The sequence below is a fragment of the Podospora pseudocomata genome, chromosome 4 (genome assembly GCF_035222375.1).
Source record: "Podospora pseudocomata strain CBS 415.72m chromosome 4, whole genome shotgun sequence".
Classification (NCBI taxonomy): domain Eukaryota; kingdom Fungi; phylum Ascomycota; class Sordariomycetes; order Sordariales; family Podosporaceae; genus Podospora; species Podospora pseudocomata.
The window spans coordinates 2743026-2766045 of NC_085888.1; the positions used below are offsets into that span (position 1 = coordinate 2743026).

Sequence of the window (23020 nt, forward strand, 5' to 3'; positions counted from 1 at the left end):
TGTAAAATTGAGAGCAGTCGCTGAAGAAAGTGAATTGCTGTATTTTATGTGAATGAGAAAGCCCTGAAGGCCAGATATGTATGCGATCTTCCATGAGCAAGCAAGCTGGAAGGGGAAATCGAAAAAGGGGGAGGTCGATGTGTTTCTCGAGGTTAATGTGGATGAGGACCATTTGGCTGCCAGATGTGATATTCATAAAGCAACGACTCCAGAGGTTGGAGAACTCGATATTGTACATCAGACGCACACCAAATGTAACTTACGCTGAAGAGCAGTTAAAATGGTCCGCTTGGCTCCGGGCGACAGCGGCCTCGACTCCTTGGGCCAAGAGAGGAACGTTAGATTGTCGGATTTTCTGTGTGTCATGCGGCCACGACCCGCTGTCAACGGGCTCTCCCGCTGCGACAGCAATTTTATGCAATCTGTGCAGTGGCGACGAAGAGAAAACCGGGAAAGCGGGAACATCGTGAACGTCAATGTCATGCCTGCTGCTGTGACCTGCGTGATCGATCGTGAGGGTAAGGGTTGCTGCGACCGAGACTGTGTGGTCCAAGCGTTCTGGGGTCACAAGGCGCCCCGGATTCAGGGGTCCAATGGTGGCGAGTTTGAGGCCATCGTGAGATCTGATCTGGGGTAAAAAGGCGGCGGGCTAGGCCCTTGCCGACCCAAATGGCCGGGAAATAAAAATGCGATGCTGTGGCTGACTGGCGGCGGCTCGCTTCGACCCTGCGGGAAGATTATCGTGAGCCGTTGGATGGGGCTCGCTTGGCGTTGGCGTGTCCTACGGAGCTGGCTCAAGCTGGCGGAGGTTACCCCGTACCTTTTTTTGAACGACATGCCTTGGATCGTGAGTTTTTGGGTGGTGGATTTTTGTTGGCGGTTGGTGTTAACACCACCGACTACGGAGAAAAAGACGGTGAGGGGATGAGATGAAGGGGGAGAGGGGGAGAACATGTTGCCAAACTATGGGGGGCCTTGATTTACCCTGTCTGACAGGTGGGCGTTCTTGTCGTTGCTAGTGATGAGGTGATTGATGAACCCAAACGACCGATGGGCAGACGGTCGCGGGATGGCCAACAAGCCAAATCCCCGCACCCGCGGATGAGTCCCGACTCAGGTGGGGTATCCGAAAGGTTCTGGAAGGGCTTCTTGATGGAGTTCGTCTCAGGCCAACAGAGCAGGAAAAAAAGTCCCTATCAAGATGATGCATTCAGCAACTCCGATAGGCCACAGCAAACAAGGGACACCAGGTCGTTGACGTTCTCGACTTCAGTAGTCTCGACCGAAGGATTTGACTGTGCATTACCGTTCCCCCCTCCCTTACCTAGCGTGCCTTTGCGTGGTGCAGGCGTTGATAACCATTTTTGACGCGTCACTCGGAAGCTGCGAAAATATATGCAGAGGTATGGGTTGGGTTGTGTTGCTTGAGGGGGCTTCGTACAGCCGTGCTGCATGGCGGCTGGGCGGGGCATGCAGACGCTCATGCAACGACTGTGCTGCTTGGTTGATTCTTGCCTGCGGTTGGGTCGACGGTACCTGATGGAGGGTAGGCTTCATTTGTTTCTTGAGATACTGCTCCGAATAGCGGACCATCATAAAGGCAGAAGATCAACAATGTACCGGTTGAGATAGGAGCTGGAGCTCCCCTCCCTCACCACGAAATAGCTGACACACTAAAGTAGGTTAACACGCCTTTAAGATAGTTTATAGGCCTATAAACTATCTTTAAAGCGTGTTAACCTACTTTGGTGTTTCAATTATTTTGTGGCAAGGGTGCTCCCCTAGACAGCCTCAATTCGTGGATGCTGCCTCCTAAATCCGAAAGGCTGTGCACCGCAGGTTACGTTGCAGGTCCTCCCGAAGTGATAACCCAACGGTCCTCCCCGTTCGGTGTCTTGGCCATATGAATCAGGTAGTTGATGGTGTAGATGTCTTTTCATCAACACTACTATCCTTGCCGATTGAGCCGGCAAGTCGAGTTTCATAGGCAACCACATGACCTAATGTCGAGATATTTTGCTGATGCATCCCGCACCTTTGGTTTCTTTTTGCCAATGGCGTGTGCGGCATGAGTTCATCATCGGCGATGGTGTTGTGTTCCTCAAATCGATCGAGCAACATGGACCTTACCACCAACAAAAAGCTCGAGCTCCAAAGTTCGGTGAGACGGTTCTTGATGCAAGGTAAGCGGTATGTGCTACTGCTCTAGAGAGGCTGCATCTCCTACTGGTAGATGTCGAGGTATCGACTGTCATGTCCAACTCATCCTGAAAAGCCCAACCACCGGTTCAGTCCCATGCAGGTCCAAGCCCAAGCTCCGATTGTGTCTCTGTTGAGTGTGGGGTCTGCGGGGCTTCTGAGGGGTAGGTCACCGCTCTGCGGAATTTTGAGTGGTGTGAAGTGTTTCGGGGGTCAATTATCTTTTGTGAATGTTTTAGTTGGTGATATCTCGGTGTAGGAAGCCCCTGGACTAGAGGATGGGTTTTCAGAAATTGGGCCCCCACGCACCACCAGAAAGTTGATGGTGTGGTTTGCCACGACGCCAATTGACCGGGGTTTCCGACCGCACTTTTTTTCTGCATGTAACCCCACACGATGGGTGCTGCAGCTCCATCTCCGGCAACGACGGCCACCGAGAGAATGGAGAGAAGAAGATGAAGCCGTACCAGAGGTCCGGCGTGGGCCGCATGTCTCGTATCTCAAGATAACGTGTTGCTGATCAGTTCAAAGCCAAGGCGGGTGTAAAATCCCTGCTGGGTGTGTGACACGTCTGGACGAGCACGACGAGGTGCGTTTGGAGAGTGCCGGATGTTTGATGCTGTTGAGGGTGGGTTTTGATCGTCCAAGAGCTCCCAGGCTGGCCCTGGCACGCAGCCCTTGCCAGCCCTGTCGTCCATTTAACCTCCACTTACCTATTCTAGTTAGCGGTCGCAGCAAGCGTGGTTGAAACAACAGATGCTGTCGCAATCACTTGCCCTTTTGGAAAAGTGTCAGGACAGGCGACCTGTGACCGTCATCCGCGACCCTGACACCAGCGATTCCGCACTCTGGAGCACTGCATGTTTCCCGAGAAATTACTGCTGGTCTTGTGACTGAATCCCAATCTTTGGGCCCACCAAATGTGCTCTCACCGCTCGAGGATCCCGCTCAGCAAATGCTCGGCCTCGAGGGGGTGGGTGGTTGCTGATTATCAGTTAGATGGTGGGCAGATAAATACCAGAGCACTGAACCACCGGAGTTGGAGGGGGACACAGACGCCAATCTCTAGCTTTCGTCCATTGTCCACCAAATCATCAGCCTCAACCGGTGAACGTCTCCAACCCAGGTACGTCCAGTGGATCTGCTACTATAAGTTTTGCCGTTGTTGAAGCCTTCGTCCAACCAACCGGTGCACTGGCGGGGCTTCCAAGTGGAGACCCACCACGTCAGGCTAAGGCCTCATCAACAATAACCTGGCATCACGCTTCTCCTGGGAACAATAGATGAGATGGTTGCTGGTCTAGAGGGTCTAGACGAACGTCCGCAGCATGCCGCTCTGTGCCGCTCCCCGCAAAAAGACAATGCTGTGCCGCTTGTCCCTGTCTGTGGGAGGTGGGAGTGGTGGTGTGGTGGCATGTCGATATCAACCATCCATCTCTGAATCCTGGGAGAGGGCTACTGGCCGGTCGTTTCGCTGCGGAAAGACGCACGGAAACGTCGAGACCGGAAGCTTATTTTGCAGCGTTGCAGCATATACTTGGAACAGGCGCATAATCGGCACTCGCGGTTGCGACTTTGCGTGGAGAATTTGTTGCTGATCCGCAAACAACCCTCTCAGAAGAACGATCTCGACTCGCCCCTCCGCCACCCTCTTGGCCCCGCTCCCCTGACTGGTCCTTTGCCTCATCCGCCCTCCGGCCTTCCCTAGCTTCAGCCAGCACGTCACGCTCCTAGCAGAAAGACTTTTCCCCTGCTCCATCTTGTCCCATCCCATTCATCCTATAAATAACAAGAGCCTGGCGGCCCCGTTCACGCTGTCAGGTCTTTGATTCACCAACGAGCAGTTTTGTGGTCGCTATTGAGGAGCCCAGGTACATTTAACGTACCTTGAACCCATCAGCCGAATCTCCTTCCCCCCCCCCCAGCCTCTTCATTCACTTACACCCAACGACCCCTTTGTCTTCGTGTCAAGTGCTTCTGGCCGAACACTCGTTCGTACCTTCGTTTATTTCACTGAACCTTCGCTACCCACGTTCGCTCAAGCCACTTATTGCTTTTGAGCATTTTTTGACTTGTTCACAAAGTCTACCATACACCCACCAAAATCAGCAACAACACCACAAATCAGCAAAAATGGCTTCTGCTGTTCGTGCCGCCCGCATGGCTCCGCGCCTTTCGGTCCTCGTTCGGCCCGCTGTTGCTCGCACAACCCCTTCGGTCTGCCAGCGCGCCGCCTTCTCCATCTCGGCCGGGCGCTTCAAGTCTGAGGTGATCAAGGAGACTGAGGTTCCCGTTTCTGTCTACAACCCCGACGCTAAGGGCGTCGCTTCTGGCAATGCCGACCATTTCAGCATCCCCGTCAAGCCTCGTCAGCGTGCTCCTGAGCCCGTCGTCGAGGAGGATGAGGAGGTTGTTCCCCTTGAGGAGAAGGTCTACTCTCAGCTCCCAAAGACGCTGCAGAAGATGAGCGTCCACGGCAAGGTCATCATCATCACTGGGTATGTTCAACTTGCACAACTTCGAACGATGAAGTCATAAATTACTAACAAGAAATTAGTGGTGCTCGTGGTCTTGGAAACTATATGGCCCGTGCCTGCGCTGAAGCTGGTGCCAAGGCCATTGCCATCTTCGATGCCAACCAAGAGCTCGGTGACGAGTCTGCTGCCGAGCTTCACCAGAAGACCGGCCTGCCCGTCTCCTTCTTCAAGGTTGATGTCCGTGACGGACATGCCATTGATGCCGCCGTCAAGAACGTCGTCGATCTCTACGGAACCCCTGACGTCTTGGTCAACTCTGCTGGTATCGCCGATTCCAACATTCCCGCCGAGACCTACGACCCAGCCATGTTCCGCCGTCTTATCGACATCAACCTGACTGGTTCCTTCCTCATGTCCCAGTCGGTCGGCCGTGCCATGATGGCCGCTGGCAAGCCCGGTTCCATCATCCTCGTCGCCTCTATGTCCGGCTCCATCGTCAACTACCCACAGGAGCAGTCCTGCTACAACGCCTCCAAGGCTGGTGTCATCCAGCTCGGCAAGTCCCTCGCTGCTGAGTGGGCCAAGTACCAGATCCGCGTCAACTGCATCTCCCCCGGCTACATGGACACGGCCCTCAACAAGGTTCCCGCTCTCGACGCCCAAAAGAAGATCTGGAAGTCGTTGACTCCCCAGGACCGCCTCGGAAACGTGGATGACCTCAACGGTCTCTGCGTGTTCCTCGCATCTGACGCCTCCGGTTTCATGACCGGGTCCAACGTCATCATTGACGGTGGCTACAGTCTCTACTAAGTTGTTGATACGACAAGAAGTAATTTGCTGCTTTTATCGGCTTCGGGATACCCTATAGACGGTTTTGGCTTTTTTTATGTTCCTCATGGGCAGCAGCAGCAAAAATTAGTGGATTCTGACAATGGCATGGGTGGACGGATGGATGGTGATTATGGGGTTTTTATCTTCATGAGCGATGGGATTTTGTTTACTTTGGGGGCGTACAGCGATGATATTTTTGATTTTTTTCATGGGGATCTTTTTTTCTCTTTCTCACGATATGGGTGCAAACATTAAAAAGAATCGGGGGCTCATTTTTCACTGGATTCGTCTCTCTTTGTTTTTTTTAGGTTCCGGGGTATGGGGAATCCTCAATAACGGCTTAAGGTTTTAGGCTCGTTACCTAGCAAAATCGGATATCGCAAACAAAAGACTAATTAATATGAATATGGATTTATTTCCTGAATTTTTGGGGGTTTGCTCGTGATGTGGTGTCGAGGTTTTTGTTCTGGCCAATGTGCTGGCTTTTATTTCCCACGTGGTGGTTGGTGTGGTAGGTCTTTGTCTTGCTTTGTTCTAGCGAGCTTCGAGACTGATGGGAGGGAGGGATGCACGCGTGTATGGGTCTAGAAGATCTCTGAAAAGCTTGACAAAGAATGGGAGCTAGATTCGGGAGTTGCCGAGGTTCTTTTTCATTATCAATGATATATGCTTCTCAGTCGATTTAGCAAGAGGTTCTAGTCTGGGAGACAGACCGTGGAGGAAGGGTGGTGGAGTGTTTAAAATGTATTGTGTGTGTGTAACAACATTTCACAAATATGAGAGATTTGTTAGACTTGATCTGATTATTCACAGTTAGCCCTTTGTGACGACTGGAACAAACGATTGTTTGGTCTTGTCGAATTGATGGCTTGACTTTGCTTCTTCTTTATCAGTATTCCACCCCCTGAATAGACTCCATAGCCAAGGCATATAGGCATATATCTCCATCTCATCCAAACTACCCACCCACCCACCACAAGCAAATCACATGCTCATGCCAAAGTCAGGTAGTACAAAACTCCGTTTGTTGCTGTTCGCGCCTTTTATGTGAATGATCGTTGGTTGGTAGGCCGATTCACAGGGTGGCTTCGAGCCCCCCACGTCCGCTCTTCACTCGTTGTTGCTGTTGGGCATCACCGCCTCATCACTAGGTAGTTATACCATTTCGCTACCTACCACTGTATTTAGTTTCATCAACTAATACCTTTTACAACCGCAGGGATAGAAAAAATCTTATAGTTAAAAGTTAGAAAGAGATTCAGCTCTCTCCCCTACTCATTTTCATGCCAAACAGGAGAGGAAGCCCTAACGTGCATTTCATACAGCTCAATCAGCTCTTGCTTCAGCAAGCCCCAACCATCCATTCCATGCCATAGATATATATACACAAAAACGCCCACCGACATAAGAAACGCAAGCACTGTAGGTGCCTCAAGCATGATCATAATTTTGCGATTGGTGTAACACCGTCCTTCCCCCGCCCAAACCCCAAGCATGGGCCCCCATTCCCTTCTTACAAAACACCATCGAAAAGACCTCGCCAACTCCCCTTAACCTCTCACCAAAACCCCTCATGATCAAAGTCAAAAAGTAGAAAGAAGCATCTGATAAAACTGGCCTTTTGTAAAATTTAAGCAAAACATATCCCTCTGCTTTGCCTTTCATCCTTCGTCCATAAACCAGCTATAGCACTATCTCCCCCAACCAAAACTACCAACCAAACTCCCTTGCAAAAACCCCACTAAACAACAGCCCAAGTAGAAAGCAAAAAAAAAACCAAAAAAAAAAAAACCGCTAAATTTGAATAGTATGATATGTCTTTTTCCTCAAGACACAAAAGATCATAGTAAGTAAATAAATCCCACCGCTTCCCCCACGCCCCAACCCCCAACCCCCCATCCACCCTGTTTAGATCCAACCAAAACATCACAAGTACATTTCAGTACAACATAGTAGTAAGTAATAGTAAGAGAAAAACAAACAAACAACTCGCTCGGTGAAAAAAAGTGTCTGTCTGGCTCCGCTTAGCCATGTGATGATGTCTGTGTGATCCGGTGAAAAGAAAATCCCACATCAGAGATAAATCATTCATTGCCCCTTCCGGGCCTTCTCCTGAGCCCTCGCTTCCCTCGCCGCCCTCACCAACGGCGCCAGGGAAGATAGCTCAACGCATGTCTTCATGAAGTCGTGCTATCATCACAAAGTGTCAGCGTCAGTCTCCCAAAACAGTCGGAAAACAACCACCCCCATCAAAAATACAAAAGAAACAAGCGGGGAAGAAATAAAAGACTCACCCTCAACAAATCATGCGCGCTCGCCCTCTTCTCCGGATCCACCTTGAGCGCAAAGTACAAGAAATCCCTAAACACGGGCGACAGATCCTGCTCGTTCTTGATGGTGGGCGTCCCGTTGGTAGCGATCAGCCACAGCGCCCTTAGCGGCGACTCGGTCAGGTACGGCGGCTCCCCCTCAATCATCTCGATGGCCATGATGCCCAAGCTCCAAATGTCAACTTTGCGCCCGTACTCCTTTCGCGTAACCACCTCTGGCGCCATCCAATAGGGGGTTCCCACCATGGTCGTACGCTTGTTTTGCGCCTCGTTGATGGTGGCGCAGAAGCCAAAGTCGGCTGTTGATTTTGGTTAGCCCAAGAACCCAAGAGTACCCAGGTAATTGTGAGGTTACATACTGAGTTTGATATTACCCTCCATGCTCAACAAAATGTTGTCGCTCTTGATGTCCCGATGAATCACACCCTTGGAATGCAAATGCTGCAATCCCCTGAGCGTCTCCCTGCACACGCTCGCAATCTGCCCCTCGGTCATAATGTTGAACGTCACCACGTCCGTCAAGCTGCCGCCTTCCATAAACTCCATCACCACCCACAACTCGCCCGCACAGAGATAACTGTCGATAAAGTTAACGATATTTGGGTGCGAGGATTCCTTCATGACCAGGATTTCGTTGATGATCAAGTCCTTCTTGGGTTGTTGCTCCAGGTTCATCTGCTTGATCGCCACCAGCCTGTTAGACCCTCGCTCATGTCCAGTAAACACTCCGCCGGAGGCACCCTGGCCGATCTTGGTAAACCCGCGGTAGACTTCCCGCGGGTCGCCCTCGGAGCATATCCTCTTGAGGGCGGCGACCACGTCAACTCCGTTAGACTGTCGTGGTCGGTGTCGTGGGCGGGTTGAGTTGGCTTGTGCGACTTGCTGTTGGGATTGTGGTACCCGACCCGCTTGCTCGGCTTGTCGGAGATGGGGGTGTTGGGAGGATGGCGGGGTGGGCTGTTGGTGTTGTTGTCGCTTGCTGGTCGCCCGACCCAGCTGGCCCGTCATGGCCGCTTGGGCTTGTGCCATGGCTTGCTCTTGTTGTTGCTGCATCAGCTGCTGCTGGTAGATGGCTGCTTGGCTGGGGGTGGTGACAGCCGTTGTAGCTTGTGATGACGACGGCAGGTAAGGGGAGGTGCCGTTCGCTCGCGAGTTTGATCTGGACCGGAGCTCCTCCGGCAACATTGGGATGTTGTCCTTTGGTGGGAGATATGGTGTGGCACCATCTTCTCCTGAATGTGGCATGCCAATTCCGGAGTCCTTTGCTGGATATCCAGGCTGCTGCTGCGTCCTCGAGGGGAGACTGGTTGGTGGTTTTGGCGCCGGCCGGCTAGGCATAAGGTTGGCATCTTTGACTGGAGGAGCAGGCCCCTTGGGGACCGGAGGGGGTGCGCGAGGGTTCTCGAAACTGCCTTCGTGGGTGACAGTTGGGAATCTCGGACTTGCAGGAGGGCTTATCAAAGGCGACATCGTTGTGTACCCAGAAGTGAGCACACTTGGGGAGGGAAGGGTCGAGGCCGCCGAAGAAGGTGTGCTCCCAGATAGTCCTCGGTAATCGTTTGCTCGCGCATCGTGAAACTTCTCTAGTTGTACGTCTTCCTGGGGCTTTTCTGTAGTCTCCTTGTAAAATGTCAAAACATCGACAAGTATCTGGGGGTGTTCTCGTGTGTCCTTCTCCGTGATGCCGCTCTCGTTGATTAATCGCTGCCACTCTTTTGGCAAGCCCTGTCAGTAAATAAGGGTTAGCCCAGCCGTTTGAAAGCTACCGAGAAAGCTAAAAAGGAGGCTACGAACAGTAAACTGGCCCGTCGTGCTGTCATAACCAACATGGGTGACATGCACTGGGTTTTCTGGCGCCGAGATCAATGGCTTCTTTGGCGAGCCGACCAGACTGTTCATGAAGCCTGAGAAGCCCGACTTTTTCCTCAAGACACTGGGCATCTTGGTCTCCTTCGTCTCGTCTGAATACCTCTTCGGCCCGGTCGAGCTCTCCGTCTTTGACGAGCCGCTGGCCTTCTCATTTAGAGACGATGCCTCTGTGGCGGAGAAGCTCGCCGATTGGCGGAGGGGCGGAGGTGAGTTGCCCATGACTCGGGCGTCCGAATTGGCTTGCGACAAGGCGTGAGGAGTTGATCGCGGCGGGGATGTGTTACGCTTGGCGGTGTTATTGTGGAAGTGTTGGTGGTGCGAGGTGGTTGTGCTTGTTGCGACGGGTGTGGTGTGGTGCGTGGGTGACTTCGTCGCTTCAATGCGATTGAGAATGGCAGTGCCGTCAAAGGGAGCGCCAATTAGCTCGTCCGAGGTCTTGGTGCTGAGGGGTCGATGTTGAGCGCGGGGGGCAGTGGACGATGATCTGGATAGCGACAGCTTTGGCGGCTTTGGTGCAGGTGCCGTAGAGTCGCGGGCGGGAAGGATGGGCGCGGTATGCGATCGGTTTGCTGGGGAGACGGCCGACGAGGGTGCCGGTGGTGCGGCGGGGATGCGTGGCGAGGTGGTCTTGTTGTAGGCCTGCTTCTGCTTGTCGGACGCGTTTGGATGCTGGAGGTGCTTTGGGGCGGCGGGACTACTTCTGGCTAGGGGGGCGCTTGGGGCCCGCTTCAAGCTCGTCGAGCTTCGTTTGCTCCCTAAAGATTGGGCGTCAACTCCACGACCATCGACACTGACATTGACGCTACTGTAGACGCTGGAGGGATGATGGTGGTTCGGCGGGGGCTTCTTGGTGAGCCTGCGACGGTGTGAACTGCCGTTGCCGTTGAAAGAAGAAGTCTTGGGACTGTCCATCTCTCTCTTCCAGTTGCTCCCGGTCTCCCGTCTCAAGACAGACTCACGGCACAAAGGAGGGCTGGGACTGGGACACGGGCGGATGGGGTGGCAGCATTAAACAATCAGATAATAATAATACTTAGCAATAGTAGGGAGAGAAGAAACCATGGAAACGTACGAATTCTATGTGAGGTGACTCCAGGGGGAGGGGGGCAGTCACAGTAATTGAGGTACGGAGCGAGGGTAGCAGAGTGCAAAATTGCGTTTTGGCCTCTCGTTTTTTCGTTGTCGTCCTCCTCGCCTTCTGCTTGGCTGTGCTTCAGTTCAGTCCTTGTACATGCTGCTACAGAGAAGACCTTGGCTTCCCCCGGGCCATCGTGGTGGCATTTGGCGGAGACGCAGCGCGATTGAGACTGCCGGACACAGTGCGAGCCAGACGCAACGTCGGCGGCAAAGGGAACGAACGGAGAGGAGGGGCAGCGGGCAAGACGACGAAACCCAGCCAGGGAACAGGGGCCTTGTCAGAACGGACACCGGACTAACCCTCCTGGGCCACCGTTTTCTAGAAATCAGGCGGATGACAAGGTGGTGACAGGACGACAGCAGTCACAAGCTCCCGCGCGTTAAATTTTTTTTTGAAAAAGATGGGATGGCAGGCAGGTTGCTATGAGCAGCGCATGAACCACCAAGCAGCAATCAGGCGCGAGAGGCTGCCGCACTATCGGTTGTTGCTTTCCTCTAGTCAAATCATTGCTCAACTTGTGAGGTCTGGCGTGACCCTTATCCAAAGTCAGGATACCCCTCAGTCACAGCTCCTGTTTCCTAGGGGGCCTTAATGCCTCGTAACCAGCCACCAAGCTCTCAAGGCTTGTGACAAAGCCTTGTCGATTCGGACCGTGCTTGCATGAGTTTAAAATGGCAGGATGATGGGTTTGGAGCAAACATGTCCTGCTTCTGGGTCTGAGCGGGACACGAGAGTGGGGAGATCGGCTTTGAAGGGGCACAGTGGGAATTCGACTGATCGATAACCCTGATGATGGGATTGTGGAGAGGTGGGGGGCATGGAGAAGAAGCATGCGAGCCAGTTGAGTTCAACACCCACAGTTCAGCTTGATTTTCACGGAGGGCGATACATAAAGAGATAAAGGTAGTGGTGTAGAGATAGGATTATCAAGTTTGTGTGGTGGTTGGAACCGCCGGCGAGGTTTCCTTGAATTGTGCCCAGCAAAGTGGCAGGAAACCGTTGGAAATGACCGCCGATCGACAAGGGTCGCCTAGGAGGGTCCCATTTTGACCCCACACCAGCCTACCCGACCATCAGGGTTCGCCCGTGCTTTTGCTCTCCGTTTCAAAACTACCCAGCAAATATCCAGCTGCCCATCATCATGCTCGAAGCTGCATGGAATCACGATGCCATGGGCGGTTCCGCCGGCAGGGCATCATATCTAAGGTTGCTCCCGAGGAACCCTTCCTCTCTCGTGCAGAAACCTGCACATGGGGCGCTGTACATACATCGACCCCGTACCTCGTCTTGCCACACTTTCTCGATTATTCTGTTGCATGTCAGCGAACACCGAAGTCTCCGAGATATCTGGGTCAACCGCATGGTTTTCATTGTTTTCTCAACATGCTGACGGGGGCTTGGGCAGCACTTGGGCACCGCTACGATAGAGAAGAGAATAGGTAGTGACATGACAGGCTAGATGTTAGGATGCTTGGTGTCAGACCAGACAGATGCCAGTAACCATCCTAAAATGCATCACATCGACGGGTGATAGACCCCGCAGCAAGCCGTCGATCATAAACGGCTGATTTAAAATCTTAGCGGGGCGCAATGGCATATCACGACATTGATTATCTAGGAGACAGCTCTGTTAGGAAGTAGAAGATGTATCAAACCCTAACCCTTCCGCTACTATTTAACGCTTTACACTTGGCTTTGTCGAGAAGAATATTCCTCATCCTTCAACACAACTGTCTCTGCAAAGAGTGGTGATTGTCTGAAGATCCTATCAATGAGCGTTAGATATCATTGGGCTCGATATCAGTATCATGGCATCTCTATTTTGATCAACCCTGGTAGCCATTCCTAGTCAGACACGCGGCCAAAACTTCTGTATTCTGTCGGTGTTAACTAGGATCTGTTATAGGTCGCACTGCTACCGCCCATAATACAACAGCAACGGCGACTACCTGCTGTCACCTACATCCACCTGCTACCATGGCCATGAGCCCCAACTTCCCCAATCGCCTGTCAACGGAACGGCTGCTGCAGCAGGTATGCAGCCAATGCACCAGCCCTCGTCACTCCGTGTCTGTTTTTGGAACCGTGGAGGAAGAGAGCCGGCACATTTTCGTACTGTACCAGTTTGTACACTGTGTCGTTGGAGCAAGCCTACAGTGGACAGACCTTCCAGAACATCAACGGAAGCCAGCGACATTGGGCAGCATATGGGAATAGCGGGCAGCTGCACCACGGAAGAAAACGATGAATCGCTCTCCCCGGAGATAGGCTTCGAGAACCCGAGACATAGACTTCACTACGAAACACCAAGATCTGAGCTGACTTTGCACGCTTCAACTCCATCCTCTGTTCTTTGGTGTTCAACAGCAGTCTATGTCACTGTTTCTGGCCCGTGAAAAACTGCCTTCATACGTTGCTGGACTTGCCAATATGCTTCTCTTTTGACTAACCCATATGTCCCTCTCATCTAGGTAAATAATCACGAGTTCAACTCACACGCGGCCATCCAGACCATCATGAGACGCATGTTCCGAGTCTCAGTCACTGACAAGCTGTCTGAATGAGACCAATGGATTATAGACACGGACCTGGCCTCATGAGGAGAGGCCTTCCCCCGAATGACCTGACTGGACAGATATACGCCGTTATGCGATGAGGGGAGATGACGATACCGGGGTTAACAACGCTGTGTTCACATCCCCTTCTCCTTCTTATTAGCTGCTCGGCACACGGCAGACGCCACCTTCTTCCACCTGCCCTCTGGAGAGTGATGAGACGGGCCCTCGGGCGAGGAACAGAGTCGGGCACTTTACTTCACACGACATTTCGGCGCGCAAAACGGGAGTGCACAGGTCGGCGTGGTTTGGGGGCCGACTGGATCGAGCCGATGCCAGCGTTGCAAGGCTTGGTGATAGGATCTAGAGGCCGTTGATAACAGGTAAAAAAGCACATCAGCTCGGTCTTTTTGTGTATCGTTACTAGGAGAGCGCATCGCGGACCCGAAATTTGTTCTCATATTGGTCCTTTATAGGTTGGATAGAGTCGTATCCGAAAATCACCTGTCGAGGACCAAAGCCTTCAACACACTCTCATGTTATCTTGAACATTATTAGTTTCAGCTATAAATGCCGCAAGCCATACGAGATGATCTGGCTCTCAGCTGGCTAGATCCATGTAGAACATAAATGGACATCGACTCCCAGTTGCACTCTGATAGCTGGCACTATATATTGCCTGAGACCCGTCCAGTTTCCTTCCGAACCGTCCTTCTGTGTTCATTCCTCTCATCATCTCGATATCTTTCAGACCTTGCCAATCTGTTACTCACCCACACTCATCCTCATCCCAAACACCAGATTTCAGAAAGCACTCGAGATTCGGAGAATATTCTGCCTCTTTGACAAGATGGAAAGGTATGTCCCTGCCTAGCTGTAACACAGCAACCAGATCAAGCAAAGATGATGCATGGTTGGATTGTTCTCGAATGTTGGCTTGGGAGATGAGGCTTGACAGCTGCAAAAGATGCGATCCAAGGCCGGTTGGCGGACGTGGCAGCCGTGGCAGCCGCAAGTGGTGCGGGGCATGGGGCGGCGGATGGTGTGGCTTGAGAGCAACCTGGAAGACTGGCCCACCTCGGCGCCGGGGGTTCGATGGCGCTACCAGGCCAATCCCCTTGCTCAAACATTTTTTTGGTGAAGCTCGATTGGAGAAAGTGTTGAATGTCCACCTGGCTCCAGCTTGCTCCAGACCGCGAGACCCCATTTGTGAGCAACTTCATCGATTGCTTGTCTGGCCTTTTCTCTGTACTGCCCTCCACACGGCCGTCGCACTGCTCGTTCCCTCCCGCCCTCCTATATAGCCGCTGAACAGCAATTGCGTCAATTCCCTGCGCATGATGCTCTAAACCCCCATCATCATCATCGCCCGCCGTTTTAATATTCGTTTCCGCTGTTTTCCCCTGCCTGCCGCAGACCAACACACACCGTCATCACGACCTCTTTCTACGACAGTCTTTCTCCGTGAGAGCGGCTGTTACTGATTGGGCTTGTCGACCCTCGCTGGCTACAGGTTTTTTAATAGCTCTTTTCTCCAACGATCTGTCCGTTAATCCAGGCGTGAGTAACATGGCGTTGTGATGTCCCCGCTCTCCCACGCCCTCGCCGCCACACAAGCCTTTGGGTGCTGGGTGGACGTCGTATCTGATGGAGTCAACTTTATCTAACCTTTGCCAGACTCCGCCAGGCTCTTCACTTGTCTTCACGACAAGCTTCTCCCGTCTTACGTTACGCATCTCGATATCTATTCCCCAACCATGGCCGATAACGTTCCCGCTGAGCCCTCAGCTGCTAGCCAGCTCTTGCAACAGCATGCCACGCACCACGTAACGGTCGAGGATGTTGTAGACGAAGAGCTCCCACCCAAGTCTGCTGCCAGCACCGAGGCTACCACCACGGAGTCTGCCCCCCCAGCAGCCGCACCAAATCCTGCGAAGGCCAACATTGCTACCCAGTCCCGTGAGCTTTTCCCAGAACTCGGGACTGCACCCGCTCCTGTTGCCCGTCCCACCGGTATCTGGGCCAAGAGAACCGGTGCCAATGGCACAAGCGAAAGCAATGGCACTCCTACAACATCCGCACCTCCCTCCGGTGCAACGACTCCTACTCCCCCGGCTGTCAGGGGCCCTGCGAATATCTCGATCCCAGGCCGCAATGTTGAGTACACACTTTTGGAACCTCAACACGTGCTTCCTCGTGCCCAGCTGAAGAAACCCCTGCCAGACATCGCCAAGGACTTTAACCGTAGGTCGCGGGCACCTATCAAGGTCAGCACCATGGCGGATGGCAAGGTCAGGGTTGAGGCTACTGGCGCCCAGGATATTGCGACCCAGGCTCTGAAGGACTTCATCAACCAGATCGGCACTAAGCTTTCCATCAAGGTGTCGATTCCCCGTTCTACCAGGGCCCATGTCATCGGCAAGGGCGGTTCCACCATCAAGGCCCTGCAGGAGAAGACTGGCGCCCGGATCCAGATGCCTAGGGTAGAGGATGCTCCTGCGGCCGCTGAGGATGAGGACGATGACAGCACGATCGATGTTTTGATCGAGGGCAACTCCCAGCAGGCTGCTGCAGCCCGTAACGCCATTTTGAAGATTGCTGGTGAACGGGCTGCCAACGTCAACACACGCCTCAAGGGCATCCCTGCCGAGTTCTTTCCCTTCATTGCCAAGAACGGCCTGATCAGCAGCCTGGAACAGGGTAGAGATCTTCAGGTCCAGGTGCCTTCGCACCCCGTCCGGGTGCCTCACCCGCCAGAGGCGCCTCAGGGTGGGCAGCCTCCCGTCTTCTATCCCGCTGTTGACAACTTCATCCAGCTCACTGGTGAGCGCGATGCTGTCAGGGCTGCCAAGGAGCAGATTGAAAGACGTGCCGAGGAGCTCCGCCAGCAACTCGCCGTCGACCAGTTCTCTCTCAACAAGGGACGTCATCAGTTCATTGTTGGCGATAAGGGCATTCCTCAGGATCAGTTCTTCGACCAGACCGGATGCATTGTTGTCTTGCCCGCCGACGATGAGGACGAGACCGTCACCATTATCGGGCCTTCTGACAAGATCACTCCCGCCTCCGACGTGGCTATGGATCTCGCTATGAACATGCAGAGCTCCAACCTTGATATCACTCGTTACTTCCGCCAGGTTCCTTCTGCTGCTGCCCATGCCCGCAACGTCACCCGCTATCTCCGCGAGAGAAAAGAGATTGAGCGTCTGGAGAAGCTACACCATGTGCACTTCAACACTCCTTTCAATGCCAACGGCGCTCTTCCTTGGGAGCTCTATGCCCGTGATGGCAAGAATGCTATCCGGGCTTCCAACGAAGTCAAGGGCATCGTCGAGGGCCACCCTCCAGCCCGCATTGCGACGGCTGCGGTCGACCCCTTCTTCCACGCCTACCTGCAGAAGGAGGCTAGACCCAAGGTTAGACAAGATTATGGTGTCCACCTTGTGATCCCCCAAGGCTCTGAGGCCGACTCCCCTCTTCTTCTTGTCTACGAGGGCCGCACAAGCCCTGATTCCTACGAGATTCCTCGCGCTCAGCCCAGCCAGGCCGATCTGCTCGAAATGCAAAAGTGGCTCAGCGAGGCCCAAGCCTATATCACTGGCTTGATCGCCAAGCAGGATCCCTTGACTGCCGCTACCATGGAAGTTCCCACCAAGTTCCATGAGAAGTTGCGCAGATTCATCAAGAAGGAGCAGGAGAGTCGCCCCGAGAACCAGATCCCTGTGCGCGTGTCGAACACTGGGTCGATCATCAACTTCCGAGGTCCTAGCTCTGCCGTGGAGTCGCTTGTGGCTAAGTGCCAGGCCTTCATTGAGCAGGAGAAGGAGGACGAGAAGGAGCGCGGGTTCATCTTGGAGTTTGAATTCCCCCAGAAGTTTGCCAACCACCTCATTGGCAAGGGTGGAAGCAATATTCGGGAACTCCGCGACAAGTTCGACGTTGATATCCAGGTCAATGACGGGAAGGTTCAGCTCAAGGGTCCCAAGGCCAAGGCCGAGGCCGCCAGAGCTCATATCTCTGCTCTCGGCCGTCAGCTCCAGGACGAGGCTACTCACGTTTTGAAGATCGAGCCCAAGTTCCACCGTGAGCTTATCGGCGCCCAGGGCGCCCAGATCAACCGTCTCCAGACCCGCTACAAGGTCATCATTAACTTCCCTCGCACTGCTAAACCTGCCAAGGACGACGAATCCGTTGCGGATTCGAGCGATGCCGGGAAGCACCGTCGTCAACAGGCCCCTGATGAGGTCATCGTTAGAGGTCCCAAGCGCGGAGCTGATGAGGCCCGTGATGAGATTCTCTCGCTGTTACAGTATCTCAAGGATACCTCCTTCACCGACTCTATCACTTTCCAGCAGAAGCAGCTTCCTTCCTTGATTGGATCTGGAGGTGCTGTGTTGGAGCAGCTTCGCCAGTCCAGTGGTGCCAGGATTGACATCCCCAGCGCCAAGGAAGATGCTGACGCTGAGGTTGAGATCCAGATCAAGGGTACCAAGGCCCAGGTTGCTGCTGCCAAGAAGGCTCTTCAGGAGAAGAAGGCCGTGTTTGATGACACTGTAGTCAAGACCATCGATGTTGATCGCAAGTACCACAAAGCTCTTATCGGGACTGGCGGTAAGTATTGATACATGAGTATGCCCTTTGAAAAATGTTTACTGACGGTTACAGGTGCCAATCTGCGGGACATCGTCGTCAAGGCTGGCGGTTCCGATGACCGCCGCGAGCTTGCCCGCGCCATTCAATTCCCCAAGCAGGATACTGACGGAAACACTATCAAGGTCGAGGGCCGCACCGAGGTTGTCGACAAGATCATTGCGCAGATCCAGGCTATTGTGTCGGAGCGCGAGAGCCAGATTACCGAGGTTCTCGAGGTGCCTGTTGAGAAGCACAGATCTTTGATTGGCCGCGGCGGTGACATCAAGCGCGGTCTTGAGAACCGATTCAAGGTCTCGATTGATATTCCTCGCCAGGGAAGCGGTCAGACTGGTGTCAAGATTGCCGGCCAGGCTCCCGATGTTGAGAAGGCCAAGGCTCACATCGAGTCTCTGGTCAAGGAGCAGCAGGGCGAGACTGTGCAGGTTCCTCGTGCTCTCCACCACGCCGTCTCAAACAATGGTCAAATCTTCCGCAAGTTCAGAAACGATTTCGGTGTTACTGTCGACCATGCTGGCCAGGCCGTCCCACCCAGACCTGCGGCTCCAGATGCCCGCTCCAACGGTGCTCTTCCTTTGATCACTGACGACGAGGAAACCACTGCCGATGCTCACTCCTGGAAGGTTGTCGAAAGCGGATCGTCGTCCGAGGAGGGTGAAATTCCATGGGTCCTTCGCGGCTCCCCTGAAAGCATCGAGAAGGCCAAGAAGGCCATCGAGGCTGCGCTGGAACAGGCCAAGAAGCAGGATGCCACAGGCTACTTGATCCTGCCTGATCCCCGCACGTACCGCTTCGTTATTGGTCAGGGCGGCAGCAAGGTCAACTCCATCCGCAAGCAGAGCGGTTGCAAGATCACCGTTCCCCGTGACCAAGCTAAGGGTGAGGCCATCGAGGTTGTTGGCAGCAAGGAGGGTGTTGAGAAGGCCAAGGATTTGATTCTGGCTGCCGTTAAGGAAGGTATTGCCAGCAGATCTGCGCCTAGGGAGCAGTAAATTGTTTTCTTTGATGGTCACTAATGATTTGGGAGACAAACGGTAGTTACGAAAAGTTGCTGAACTGGGGGCGTGGGGGCGAAGGGGCTATTAAGGAAAGTTGAAGAAGGCGAAAATGGGGAATATTCGCTCGATAATATCTTGATGTGTTTGCCTTTTTTTTTTATCATGTTGAAAAATTACGGCACTTGGGCGGATGGTATGCCTGATGCTATTCCGGAGGGGGGTTGATGTGTCGTATAAATATTTTTAGCTATGTCATGAATATTGTTTTTGTATGTTTAAAAGAAGCAAATTGGGGTTGGCTGGTATGATAGGGTGGATGAGGTTGTGTACATCATTTAGGAATCCATACTCTTCCGCTTATGTCGTTTCCACGTTCAATTTTGTGTGCTGATGTCTCCAAACTTTCCATCTGTTCTGGTATATTTAACTACATAGGGAACAGAAAATCTCAACATAGTCGGTTCCTACATGATGATGAGGATCCGTAAAGAGAATGGCCTCTCTGGATTTACGCTTGTCCTCGCTTTCTGTCAGCGTGTGAACTGGGCCGCAATATCAGTAGTTTGGTATGAGGTTCTGTGCTAGGTTTCTTGTCTTTTTGTCTTGTGTTCAATCAGTTAACTTGCGATTCGCTTTCCACATTCTAGGTAAACAAAAATTTGATTCTGGCTTTTGTTTCTGATGATTATGTATGTTTGGTTCAATGGCCAGAATATGAGTATGTCTTTGATGATGAGCATCCAACCTCTACCCTATCTTGTTATTTCTCGAGATCAATGTTGGGCTCTTTTGTTCAGAACTCTGAGAGATGATAATTTGTTGAGAGTTGAGGTCGAGTTTCTTGTTGTCTGGGGCTGCTTGGTGAGAAGAATATGGTTGAGGTTAATGAACGCTGTTTGCCTTGTCTTGCTGTTTCGGAGGGGAACACCTTACCTATGGCTGTGCTGTTGATATGAGTCCGGAGGTGGTTTGGATGATGATGGGGTGGGTAGGTGTTTTTTGCCGCCCTTCTTGGGGCTTGGTTGGAAGAGAAGATTCCGAATCTGCTGTATACAGTGGATCTCTTCGTGATAATTGTGGTGGCTTGAATCACCTAGGCGGTATGAAGCCTTACAGGCTGATAGACGAGGGACCTGATCATCTCGCTTGAGATGTCTACCTCCCCCCTCTGGTCTGGCGGAGATGAGCTCATGTTCATACGAGGTTTCTTTCCTGTGGCTGTGCTTCTAGGTAGGTAGCTGTCTAGGCTTTGTATGAGTGTGTGGCTGATCATGAAGAGGCGTGAAATCTTTGGTCAGCCTCAGGTAGGTGTCTTATTGAAGATGAAGTCTTCTGTCGTTGATGATGCGTGGAGATGAGTGCTGGGGCGTAGGTACCTCAGGTTTGCCCGCAGGGGGCTTCATGGCTGTGCTATAGGATAATATGACTGGGCTTGATACGTGGCCGGTGCCGTAGGTAGTCTGAGAGGTAAGAGGGTATGTGGTCTTTGCCCGGCAGATCTCCCTGGTTAGGCATCTCGTTCGATTGGTGATATCTTATGATGAGGATCTACGTCTGCCTTAGGCTGGTATTGGAAGCAAGAAGGAGGGCTGTGTTTGCATATGTAAGAGAGACTTGCATAGGGCAAACTGTTCACCAAGGTTAGTCTCTTACATCTTCTCATGATGGGATGTGTGTGGTCGACCTGGAATTGTATGAGGAATGATTTGATAGTCTAGAGTGAGCTTGTGTAACTTCTGCCTGCTTACGTACATGTCCTCCTGCATATAGACAATGGCTATGCCAGCCCTATGCCCTGCTCTTCCCTCCATAGTGAAAAATTGTCAGTTTGTGGAGATACATCTCCGTGAAACTCAGATCCTGGGAGGGCCTGATGTAGCCTGTCGGACTACTGTGCTACTGTTCTGGCTCCCCTTTTGACTGCTGTGTCAGACACGTACGTATCGCCAATCATGGCTGTGTTTCCTCTTTGCTCCAGTCATTTCACCTTTTGGGGTTATGATCGAGAATATCTGATCTCTTATTCGTGCCTATTAGCTACGGAACTGTATGTTTCATTGGTCAATGACCTGAAATAAGTAAGTGACCGCCTCCCCGTTGAGGGTATTCACCCGTCGTGATGCATGGCTATCATGGCTGAGCTACATGTTTGCATAAACCCACCTTACCTCGCTTGCCTAACCTATGAGTTAACAAGCCAGCGGTTGTTGTACGACGTATTCGATGTCCCATCCAGCTATCGGCCACATAGCTTGGGAAATCCCCCTTTTCAGCCTGGTGAGTAGGGTAGTTCGGTATGCCATCCAGATGCAGGTTCGACGCTGGAATCATGGCTGAGTGTTTGCATAAGCTCACTTACTTTCATCATCAGGCAAGCGAGTTACAGGTTAATACCTAATGTCCGGTGCGAACGTGTGTTCAACAGCCTGTAGATTGTCGATTGATGACGGAGTAACAAATCTCTTTTCTCTCAGCCTGACATTATACGTAAGTCCTTCTCATTGGTGGCCTTGCAAGTCTCGTGATATGAGTGTGGGTGTGCGACCTACATAGGCGGCCACACCCTGTTTCTCACCGCTGATTTCAAGTAGATGGCAGTAAAAAGACAGGCCCAAAAATGGACTACCTAATCTGTGCTGACTTAGAGACCGGAATGTTTGTTTGCGGGGTGGGTGGCCGCCCGTGAGCAGGCCTAGTGTTAATGAAACGGCGAGCGGATGATGCTATCATTTGCTCGTTGACAAACCTCAATTTTGGCTGTTCGGTGTTGCTTTTGGGTTAGTGAATGGAGGCTCAAAACTGCGAGAGATTGTACTCGTCATGAGGGAAAAGGAGCGGTCAGTATCCGAGAGGAGATGAGAGTCTTGGTGGAAATTAAGCGCTTTTGGCGGTTGTGGTGAGGAGGCTCTTGTCGAGAAAGGAGTTGAAGAAGGTTCATGGTTTGCCATCAAAAAAAGTCCGGAAAGAGACGTTCGGTGAGATCTGATGTGAGTGTCCAAGATTTACGATCTGGCAAATGGTAGATGCTCTGTTTACTTGAGAAAAGGAGCCCCCTAAACCTAGCATGAGATACGGCAGGGCAACCGCGGCAGGCATCGGGCCTGGGCGATTGTGCATTTTGACTGCTGTTCTAGAAACAAGATCTTGATCTGGCCGGTTGCCCTGAGCCGAGTCAGTCTTGGAAACTGCCTTCTTTTCGTCGTTTGATCATGTGTGAGATTGATTGGTGTCTCCTCCAGTCTTCTTCTAAATCGGTGTACTGTCCTTCATTTAGTGAGATCTTGGCAAGAATGTCATCCATCCTCTTGCAAGCCTCAGAATCATGAACTGGCAAGAAAGGTGCACCCGTTATCTGGGTACCTACCTAAAGAGGCAGCGCAGGGCAAGAACCACCAAGAAAAGGCATTCGGAGAAGGCAGCCAGCTCAACACCAAGCGGCAGGCCCAAGGACTCCTGCAGGGCCGACTTCCCCGCGGCGCCCATCCCACCTCGTGCGGTCTCGTCCTCTTCCCGTAAGGCAGCGTGCGGATCAGCGGCGCAACAGATATGCTTAAACTCTCGGCGTTGGGGGCGTCGGGATATTCGAAACAAATAGCAGCGCGAATTGCGCCGGGATACCCAATTCGTGGGGTCCGGCCTCTCTCAGCTCATGAAATGACTTCTGGAATCTATCCATAGCTGGGCATCTCAGGCAGTCGTCGTACGAGAAAAGTGCAGTTATTCCCGCACGACCAGGGCACAGCTTAGTCGAGAGAGAATGCGTTTCAGGCCGCTGCAAAGCAATCGTGATAGGGAGGCTTTTTGACTGCTTCTTTCTGGAAGGTGATACGACCCAAGATGCGTTGCCCGTTGTCTGGATGTGGCTGTAAGAGGGGATGAGAGCGTGAAAATGACGGCAAAAGGCGAAAATATGGTGGTAAGTTGAAGAAAAAAGAAGGGCGAGATTGTTCGGTAGTTGGTTGGTTCTGCCGAA

At 52.5% G+C, this 23020-nt stretch overlaps 4 protein-coding genes across 4 annotated transcripts; 3 read left to right on the top strand and 1 right to left on the bottom strand.

The window, feature by feature from the left end:
- Positions 1-2668: 2668 nt before the first annotated feature.
- On the top strand, positions 2669-3907 carry QC762_0069770 (uncharacterized protein; the record flags this gene model as incomplete). The annotated part of the gene is made up of 3 exons (XM_062883730.1): positions 2669-2827; positions 3036-3172; positions 3818-3907. The coding sequence occupies exons 1-3, from the start codon at positions 2809-2811 to the stop codon at positions 3905-3907; spliced, it is 246 nt and encodes an 81-aa protein (XP_062743817.1). The 5' UTR covers positions 2669-2808.
- A 425-nt stretch (positions 3908-4332) lies between these two features.
- QC762_407010 (uncharacterized protein) lies at positions 4333-5931 on the top strand (the record flags this gene model as incomplete). The annotated part of the gene is made up of 2 exons (XM_062890155.1): positions 4333-4697; positions 4757-5931. The coding sequence occupies 2 exons, from the start codon at positions 4333-4335 to the stop codon at positions 5484-5486; spliced, it is 1095 nt and encodes a 364-aa protein (XP_062743818.1). The 3' UTR covers positions 5487-5931.
- A 1566-nt stretch (positions 5932-7497) lies between these two features.
- Positions 7498-11244, bottom strand: STE20 (signal transducing kinase of the PAK). The gene is made up of 4 exons (XM_062890154.1): positions 9632-11244; positions 8197-9562; positions 7802-8136; positions 7498-7697 (listed from the first exon to the last, which is right to left on the bottom strand). The coding sequence occupies exons 1-4, from the start codon at positions 10616-10618 to the stop codon at positions 7596-7598; spliced, it is 2790 nt and encodes a 929-aa protein (XP_062743819.1). The 5' UTR covers positions 10619-11244; the 3' UTR covers positions 7498-7595.
- A 1382-nt stretch (positions 11245-12626) lies between these two features.
- On the top strand, positions 12627-19516 carry QC762_406990 (uncharacterized protein). The gene is made up of 5 exons (XM_062890152.1): positions 12627-12679; positions 12751-13782; positions 13876-14959; positions 15077-18010; positions 18065-19516. Exons 4-5 carry the CDS (start codon positions 15157-15159, stop codon positions 19039-19041), a joined length of 3831 nt encoding a protein of 1276 aa, XP_062743820.1. The 5' UTR covers positions 12627-12679; positions 12751-13782; positions 13876-14959; positions 15077-15156; the 3' UTR covers positions 19042-19516.
- The last annotated feature ends 3504 nt before the right edge of the window (positions 19517-23020 follow it).